This window comes from Onychostoma macrolepis, chromosome 07 (genome assembly GCF_012432095.1).
Source record: "Onychostoma macrolepis isolate SWU-2019 chromosome 07, ASM1243209v1, whole genome shotgun sequence".
Taxonomy (NCBI): domain Eukaryota; kingdom Metazoa; phylum Chordata; class Actinopteri; order Cypriniformes; family Cyprinidae; genus Onychostoma; species Onychostoma macrolepis.
In genome coordinates, this window is record NC_081161.1 from 38,227,198 (window position 1) to 38,237,017 (window position 9,820).

At 37.4% G+C, this 9,820-nt stretch overlaps 1 protein-coding gene across 2 annotated transcripts; it reads left to right on the forward strand.

Moving 5' to 3' along the window:
• The first annotated feature begins 456 nt into the window (after positions 1 to 456).
• On the forward strand, positions 457 to 9,642 carry men1 (multiple endocrine neoplasia I). Of its 2 annotated transcripts, none has more exons than XM_058781134.1 (10): positions 457 to 655; positions 1,773 to 2,244; positions 2,347 to 2,555; positions 3,166 to 3,294; positions 3,470 to 3,510; positions 3,625 to 3,712; positions 3,798 to 3,934; positions 8,034 to 8,172; positions 8,327 to 8,461; positions 8,545 to 9,642. In XM_058781134.1, exons 2-10 carry the CDS (start codon positions 1,809 to 1,811, stop codon positions 9,043 to 9,045), a joined length of 1,815 nt encoding a protein of 604 aa, XP_058637117.1. In that variant the 5' UTR covers positions 457 to 655; positions 1,773 to 1,808; the 3' UTR covers positions 9,046 to 9,642. The 2 variants fall into 2 exon arrangements, with proteins under 2 accessions (XP_058637117.1, XP_058637116.1); XM_058781133.1 differs by having other exon boundaries at positions 458 to 655; positions 8,288 to 8,461.
• Positions 9,643 to 9,820: the final 178 nt, after the last annotated feature.

Consider the following 9,820-nt stretch of genomic DNA (forward strand, 5'->3'; position numbering starts at 1 on the left):
TAAAAAAATCATTTTGATGTTTGGATTAGCGTTTAGGTTGATGTCTAATCTATCCTCGCCTACTTAAAAAAATATATACTAAAAGCTATGTAACTCTATGGGGTGTTATTATGTAATGTTTTCGCATTTGTGCTCTGGAATAATTTTTTAACATGACGCTCAGCGTTTAATTTCTTGTTCAACAGCGCCCTCTTTTGGTTACAACAGACATGTCCTCATTTGCTTGTTATGATGTTGAAGAGAGGGTAAAATTTGACCACATTCCACTCAGGACCGAGAAAACGATGAATAAAAAATAATTACCGGTAATATAAACAGAATTAATAGCAATCGTAATACTTCTTAATTTAGGTAATCTGTCTGTCGACGCTTTACACTCCAGTCCAATTGGTGGCGATAATGCACCAAACTCTAGTTCGCCGACCGCAAAGATAAACTAGAAGACTACATTTCCCAAAATTCTTCTAGATAACAGGAAGCACTTTTAATGTCGCTGATCTGTTCACAATAGTAATAAACATAATCCAGTCGGTGCAACGTTTTGACGTGCGATCAGATTGCATACTTCTCAGGTGTTTGTAGAAACGTCTGTCTGTCTACTGCGCGGCAAAAGCACGGGGCAAAACAAAAGCATGTGGATGTAATTTCAACAAAGGTATGTGGTGAGAATGAATCCGAGCGGCGCTTTATTGTCTAGAAAGTAAGGAGAGAACAATTTGTTCACTGCAAAACGCCCTTTAAGCTGGAAAACACCAGGATAATATAGTCTAAGCTAACTAGCTGCAGCATCATCACGCAGATGTCCGCCCATACGCACATGGGTTACAGTTGCGTTGTTTTCCATGCTCAAATTTCACCCACTGGCTCCTTTTTTGGCAGTATCTAGGTTATCATTATTTTTGTTAAAAAGCAAGACAGCAGGGTTAAATTTCTGCCTTCGGTATGGATAAAGTAAACAATAATACTAAAATAAGTTAACATATTAAACCAGTCTAATGTCATGTTCAGCCAGGCCAAAAACTGTATTTTGCATTTAAACTTTTTTACATGTCAAATTTAATGTTATATTTCCTATTTTGGTCATCAGATATGGTCTTACACGTGTCTCTGGGAATTCCCCTAAGTTATGGTCACTACATGGTATAAATAATTAAATTAAACATAAATTGTTATTATGTAGCACCATTGGTAGCTGGTAGCCTGGTAAGCAAAGATTAGTCTGAACTCCTGCTCGCACTCATAAAATTAGATAAGAAATATGTTCTTTGTATCTACAGAACACAATGAGGGAGTAAACTGGGCTGAAATATGTTGATTAAAGCTGTTACTTGGATGTCACTTTCAATAAAAACTGTTGTATAATACTGTGTATTAATTTTAGGGCTGCAAAGCGATTAATCGCATTCAAAATAAAAGTTTGTTCACATACTATATGTGTGTTTAGTGGGTATATATATTTTGTAAAATACTATACATTATAAAAATACACATACTTTAAAAAATACATGTATGTATGTGTATATATATATATAATATTTGTATATAATTTATGTTGTATATAAATATTTTATAAACACATTTTTCCTTAATATATACATGTATGTGTGTATTTATATATACTTGCATAATAATTATACATAGTACACACACATATAGTATGTATGCATAAATTTTATTTTAAATGCGATTAATCGTTTTGCAGCCCTAATTCATTTATTAAGATTACACCATATTATATATTATGTAGTTAATTATTTGTTTATATTTTTAAGATTTAATCAGACTGGGATTTAACTCAACCACTAACCATGGGGATTCGGTCGGCTCAGAAGAAGCATTTCCCTCTTCGGGGCATCGATGGAGTGGTGAAGCTTTTCGAGTCTGAGCTTAGCAACCCAGAACCGGACCTGGCTCTGCTGTCCCTTGTGCTGGGTTTTGTAGAGCACTTCCTGGCTGTCAACAGAGTTGTTCCTGTCAATGTCCCGGGCGTTCGCTTTGAGCCTCTTAAACCTGACTGCCTCGACTTTTGCTTCCCTACAGTAGAGCTGAATCTCATATCTGCCCTCTACGAACGCTTCACTGCCCAGATTCTTGGTGCTGTGGACCTGTCACAATACCGCAAACCGGCTGGTGGTTCCAGCCGTGAGCTGGTGAAAAAGGTCTCAGATGTGATCTGGAACAGTCTTAGCCGGTCGTATTTCAAGGACAGGGCACATATTCAGTCCCTCTTCAGTCTTATCACAGGTAGAACTTACAGATTCTGTTAATTTGTATATTTAATGAAATGGTAGCAAATTGGCCTTGCAGACTCAAATTGTATTTTTGTTTTGTCTCTCTTTCCATAAGGCACAAAGCTGGACAGCTCAGGAGTAGCTTTTGCAGTGGTAGCTGCATGTCAGGTGTTGGGCCTGAAAGATGTTCATCTGGCTCTCTCTGAGGACCACGCCTGGGTTATCTTTGGCAAGGGCGGGGAAGAGACTGCAGAGGTCACATGGCATGGGAAGGGAAACGAAGACAGAAGAGGTCAGACTGTCAGCGCAGGTATCACTGAAAGGGTATGTAATGTTCTATTATTCATGTTTACCATGATGTTATAAACTTCTGTATATTCATAAACACCATGCATACACTACCATACAATAGTTTGGGGTGAGAATGATTTAAAAAAAAAAAATACAATTAATACTATTTTTCAGCAAGGATGCAATAAATTGTTCAAAAATGACAGTAAAGACATTTATAATAAGATATTTTATTTAAAATAAATGCTATTATGAACTTTCTATTTATCCAAGAATCCTGAAAAATTGTATCACAGATTTCAGAAAACTATTAAGCAGCACAACTGTTTTCAACATGCATAATAATGAGAAATGTTACTTGAGCACCAAATTAAAATGATTTCTGCAGAATCATGTGACACTGGAAATTCAGCTTTTCCATCACAGGAATATATTAAAATATAAAACCGTTATTTTAAATTGTAATAATATTTCACACATTGCTGTTTTACTATCTTTATCATCAAATAAATGTAACCTTGGTGAGCATAAGAAAACATTAATAAATCTCACTGACACCAAATTGTTAAGTAGTACTGCAAATGTTAAAAAGCATGTTATAAATCTGTTCCTAATTTATTTTTCTTTCTTTCTGTCTTCTCAGAGCTGGTTGTATCTTAAAGGCTCCTACATGAAATGCAACAGGAATATGGAGGTAGCGTTCATGGTTTGCGCCATCAATCCATCTCTAGATCTGCACACCGACAGCACAGAGTTACTCCAGCTGCAGCAAGTATGTCTTCAAATTTGATTTGTTTTAAACTTTCACTACATCATCCTATGTTTCCTGCCTTATATTGGCTGTTTCATCTCTGTGTTATGTACTGTTAACTGTCATAACGTTGGCATATTTATGTATCTGTTGTCATTCAGATTATTTTTTTAATGCATTTTATTTTTTCTTGTAGAGGCTGTTATGGCTGCTATATGATCAAGGGGATTTGGAGAGGTGAAATGTTTCTAATAAATCAGACAAATTCAGAGCCGGGATGTGACTCATTTGATCTGATTATTGTATAAAACCATTCTGAATGTTTGTTCTCTTATATTGTGTGTGTTGAAGGTATCCTATGGCAATGGGCACTTTGGCTGACCTTGAAGATCAGGAACCAATGACTGGCAAGGAAAACCCTCTCTCCATTCACCTAAAGGTATATGACTTTAGCTTTATCAGAGATATTTACAAGGTTGTCTTTATTAAAGTGCACTAATCTGTATATATATTTTTTATTTCAGGCTGTTGAGTCGGCTAAAAAATATTACAACAACGAGCACATATACCCTTTCATGTATCTAGGAGGGTATTATTATAGGCACAGAAATGTCCAAGAGGCTTTGGGTGCCTGGGCAGAAGCTGCTTCAGTAATGCAAGAGTAAGTCAAACTTCGCAGAAATCAAAATATTAAATGTTACGGAATTCTTAGTTGTTTCTGATAATGTAATAATCAAACACAACTAAATACATTTTCTCAATTTTAATTTTACTTCAACAGCAGGGGGCAGTGTTTATTACGTTTGCATAAATGGTATTGCCAAATTGTTCTGATTAAAACTCCTTAAATCTAAGTAAAGAGAAAGGTATATGTAAAAAGGCTAAACCAATCTCTAATCTTAAAATGTGTCTATTACTGCTGCACATCATGATTAGATGGCAATATGATAATTCTCAAGCCTCTTGAATGTTCATACACAACGGAAAATGTGGCCTTTGCCAGCATTGTCTGTTTTGCCTCACGCTGTATGTCTTTAGAAAGCTCATTCCTGTCTTAGCCTTGGCATTGGTCCCTGTCAGGAGAGACAATCTGTACTTTCCTCCCTCTAAACACAGTGCAGTGGACAGAATGCTAAAAATACTATATTCTAATGTCCTGAAGGATGTCTGCACAAAGCACGCCTAAAACCACTGCTCACTCCCATCCACTTCCTTTTCCTGCTCTTCCTGTTTCCTCTTCCTTCATGACAACATTAACTGTCTTCTACCCTCTGTCCTTCTGATGTGTTTTCATTTTGTTTGTGCCGCTTTGAACTATGACAGACTTGCTGTATTATAAACAATGTAATCATCAGTAAGCATTGTTATATACAGTATTGGTGCTTTTATGTAGGGCTGCAACTAACGATTATTTTAATAATCGATTAATCTGTCGATTATTTTTTCGATTAATCGATGAATCGGATTTAAAAAAGAAAAGAAAAGCATTCATTTCCAACCCTTTATTCAAAAACAGAACTAAAATCTTTAGAAAGTGCACAAACATGTTGCTCCTTGAACATCCCTGAGCTGTTATAATAATAATAATAAAATAAAATAAAAATGGACTAACACAAAAAACATACACATGTATGCTTTACATCTGCCAAATATATAGACTTTTTGGGAGAGTGCACGATGACGGAGATGGAGTGTTTTGTCTGTCATTAGAACGGCTGTAACTGTTATCAGAAGCAGCAAGTGCATTATGCTTTCATCAACTTTTACAGGTTATATAACTTTGATTGTAGCTATATGGGCGCTTAGTTTTTCTTGTTGTTTAATACACTTGGCCAAAATCTCAAATTAAGCGCTTATGCACATAATGCACAGGATATTTAAAACGTATATAGACAGCAAATAACTAATTCTTCTCCACTCTTCAAACACACAAAAACATTATCCTTTACTGACATAGTGTTTGAGTAAAGAAAACGCTGTACTATTCAAACACCAATTATTTATTCACCCTTGCATTGCGAAAAAGCAGAGATCTCATCTTCTCCAGGCTGTGCGCGGCGCGTCAATCTGAACGGAGGCGGGTGAAGTTACGAGGTCTCGCTGAGAGCTCGATGATCCAATGGCGTTACAGTTTTACTGACAAGTTATTTTAATGCTTATCATTGGTTTACTATTTTTAAAACTCTCTGATTTAAAATAATAAAACGAATTATAAGCGACTCAAGTTTGGATAATTTTTCACAGCACCTGACTGGGCTAGGGTATGGCAACTGCCATACTCTGCCATACGCAAACGCCGCCCCTGCTCCCACACCTTGGATGACTTGGGTCGCACGGATTTCTCTGCCTCCGCCATGTATCTTTCCTCTACCTCCGCTCGTTTGTTTTTTTTTTTTTTTTTCCTTTTTTTATTTATTTATGAGGCGCCAAACTCTGCTACCATCCGTGTGCGAGAGAGTGTGTTCACTCCGCTCCGCGCTCAACTAAAGTTATTATTATTTTTTTTAATAATCAAACGTCTCCGCGTCGCGCGACACAACGAATCGATTATGAAATTCGTTGCCAACGCTTTTAGTAATCGATTTTTATCGATTTAATCGATTCGTTGTTGCAGCCCTACTTTTATGTGTTTGTATATACAATATAAATACAATATAAGTGTATGTGTGTGTGTGTGTGTGTATATATATATATATATATAGCGGGGAAAATAATTATTTGTTCTTTTGCTGATTTTGTAAGTTTGCCCACTTAAAAAAAAAAAAAAAGAAGGGTTTATCATTTTTATGGTCGGTTTATTTTAACTGATAGAGACCGTATATCAAACAAAAAATTAAGAAAAAAGCAGCACACAAATGTTAAAAAAAGATTTACGGTAACACTTTACAATACGGTGTCATTTATTAACATTATTTCATGTATTTACTAACATGAACAAACAATGAACAATGCATTTATTACAATATTTATTCATCTTTGTTAATGTTAGTTTATGAAAATACAGTTGGTCATTGTTTATTCATGTTAGTTCACAGTGCATTAACTAACGTTAACGAACACAACTTGTGATTTTAATAATGCATTAGTAAATGCTGAAATTAACGTTAACTAATATTAATAAATGCTGTAGAAGTATTGTTCATTCTTAGTTCATGTTTACTAATGTTGTTAACCAATGCTATCTAATGAACCTTATTGTAAAGTATTACCAGATTTACATCTTAGTAAGTCAAATAAGTATTTGATCCCCTACCAACCAGCAGGAATTTTGGCTCCCACAGATTGGTTATGTGCACATGTGGAACACAGATTAGTCCTGTCACTTTAAGAAGATACTCCTAATTTCAGCTCGTTGTGTGTATAAAAGACACCTGTCCATAGAATCTGTATCTTCCATTCCAACCTCTCCACTACCATGTGCAAGACCAAAGAGCTGTCAAAGGACATCAGGGACAAGATTGTAGACCTGCACAAGGCTGGAATGGGCTACAAGACCATCAGCAAGAAGCTTGGTGAGAAGGAGACAACTGTTGGTGCAATTATTCGGAAATGGAAGAAATACAAAATAACCACCAAATGCCTTCGGTCTGGAGCTCCATGCAAGATCTCACTTCATGGGGTAAGGATGATCATGTGAAAGGTGAGGGATCAGCCCAGAACAACACGGAAGGAGCTTGCTAATGATCTCAAGGCAGTTGGGACCACATTCACCAAGCAAACAATTGGTAACGCACTATGCCGTGAAGTACTGAAATCATGCAGCGCCTGCAAGATCCCCCTGCTCAAGAAAGCAAATGTCTGAAGTTTGCCAATGAACATCTAAACGATTCAGAGAAGGCTTGGGAGAATGTGTTGTGGTCAGATGAGACCAAAATTGAGCTCTTTGACATCAACTCGACTCGTCGTGTTTGGAGGAAGAGAAATGCTTACTATCACCCCAAGAACACCATCCCCACTGTCAAGCACGGAGGTGGAAACATCATGCTTTGGGGCTGTTTCTCTGCTAAGGGTACAGGATGACTTCACCGCATTAAGGGGCCAATGGACGGGGCCATGTACCGTAAAATATTAGATGAGAACCTCCTTCCCTCTGCCAGAACACTGAAGATGGGTTGTGGATGGGGCTTCCAGCATGACAGTGACCCGAAACATACCGCCAAGGCAACAAAGGAGTGGCTCAAGAAGAAGCACATTAAGGTCCTGGAGTGGCCTAGCCAGTCTCCAGACCTTAATCCCATAGAAAATCTGTGGAGGGAGCTGAAAATTGACTTGGAGAGGATCTGCAAAGAGGAGTGGACCAAAATCTCTCCTGAGATGTATGCAGACCAACTACAAGAAACGTCTGACCTCTGTGATTGCCAGCAAGGGTTTTTGCACCAAGTACTAAGTCATGTTTTGTGAAGGGGTCAAATACTTATTTGACTTACTAAAATGTAAACCTTTTTTTTAACATTTGTATGCTGCTTTTTTCTGGATTTTTTTGTTTGAAATACTGTCTCTATCAGTTAAAGTAAAGCTACCATAAAAATGATAAACCCTTCTTTTCTTTTTTTTTAAGTGGGCAAACTTACAAAATCAGCAGGGGATCAAATAATTATTTTCCCCACACTGTGTGTGTGTGTGTGTATATATATGTGTGTATTTACACTTACGTTTTAGTCATTTAGCAGACACGATTTTTATATATCTTTTATATTTATTTCAGTCAAGTCAAAAACTAGATTTAATGTTCAATTCCATTACTTTTTCTTGGTCTATAGTTACAACTACTGCAGGGAGGATGAGGAGATATATAAGGAGTTTTTTGACATCGCTAATGATGTCATTCCCACCCTCCTTAAAGAGACAGCAGCTGCTGCTGAAAGTGGTGGCGAAGGGGCTGATGAAACAGAAAAGGAGGTCTTGTTTAATTTGACATAAAAATAAACATTTAAAAATATATGTATTTTATTATCTAGAACAAAGTTGTGAACAAGTCTTTCTCTTGTCCTCTATTCATACTTTTACCTCAAAGGACCAGCCCAGACAGGTAACTGCTTTGTCTGCCCTTCAGGACCCGGAGTGCTTTGCTCACTTACTTCGGTTCTATGATGGTATTTGTAAATGGGAAGAAGGAAGTCCAACGCCAGTGCTTCATGTAGGCTGGGCCACCTACCTGGTTCAGTCCCTTAGTCGCTTTGATGCACAGGTAAAACCCCTCCGTTTTCTCAATTTTAAGTTTCATTAAAATGATATTTATCCACCACACTTTATGCACTTGCTCTTTTTCAGATCAGGCAAAAAGTGTCAATCATCACCAAGGATGCAGAACCAGTGGATGACGATGACCAATCCAGTGAAGACCAGCGTGAGGGGCGTAGACGGGGCCCGAGGCGAGAATCCAAGTTAGATGAACAAGCAGGGCCATCATCTCCAAGTGCAGCGTTGCCCCCTCAAAATCTAGTCCCCAAAAAGGTGGGAGGGGAAGGAGGACGCAGACGTTCTTCTGCTGGCACTCGAGGTAAAGAGGCCGATGGAAAAAATGAGCCCTCATCCCCAAGTCCCACACCTTCTCCTACCCAGCCAACCGTAGTGCAGGGAGGGCCAATGGTGGTTTTCCACAGTGAGAAGATGAAGGGTATGAAGGAGCTCCTCTCTGCGGCCAAGATCAACTCTAGTGCCATTAAACTGCAGCTCACAGCCCAGTCCCAAGTGCAGATGAAGAGACAGAAACCCACACCCTCTGGAGATTACACCTTGTCCTTCATGAAACGCCCTCGCAAAACTCTTTAAAATTACCCATTTATAATAATAAAAAAAAAGAAATTCCCCAAACTTTTACATTTTCACCTGGAGTGAAGTTCCATTAGTTTTACCTGCAAATCAAATGTTTTGATAAGCTGATGCTGAGTTTAAATTTAACTCATTACAAGTTGGAGTCAGAAAACCTATCATACACCAGCAATTTTGCTTTATTATTTTATTGTATAAAGTAATTTTATTGATTTGCCTTAATTATGTATTATTACAACAAATTCTATTAGATAAAATCCAAATTCCAAGCCAAAGTGATTATCTTTTGTTTTATCAGAATTTTAGAAAAGATGCAATTCTTTTTTTCAGCTAACATTTTGTCTGCAATACAGTGAAACATTTATTTTCTTCATGTCTAATGTGTTGGGAAAAAAAAAAAATGATGGGATTTTCAGCCTATGTATGTAGGTCTTGCACTTGTTTTGTTATTGTCCACATAACTGCTGGATTTCACGTGGTCTCAAAGTTATAGTGTCATAGCAAGTATTCTTTTGAAAAATGCAAAGTGCAGTGCTTCAGTTAAAAAGCTATTTTCTTGACCTAAAAATGTATTTTCCACTAAATAAACAACTTGAACAAAACAAGTGAGTGTTTTACTGCCCTTCATTTACTGTCAGCTATGTCGCAGGATCATTGTATGTATATTAAATAGTTGCAATGTGGTCGCCCATTGATGCTATGCACATGCGCAAACGCAGCGATGAGTGTCGCGCCTGGTGATGGTAAAGACAGCTCGTGTCTGCGAATCGGTTCT

Coding starts and splice junctions, on each gene's coding strand:
- men1 (XM_058781133.1), top strand. CDS start 1,809: ATGGGGATTCGGTCGGCTCAGAAGAAGCATTTCCCTCTTCGGGGCATC. Junction 3,511..3,624: donor GATCAAGGGGATTTGGAGAG/GTGAAATGTTTC, acceptor TGTGTGTTGAAG/GTATCCTATGGCAATGGGCA. Junction 3,713..3,797: donor CTCTCTCCATTCACCTAAAG/GTATATGACTTT, acceptor TTTTTATTTCAG/GCTGTTGAGTCGGCTAAAAA.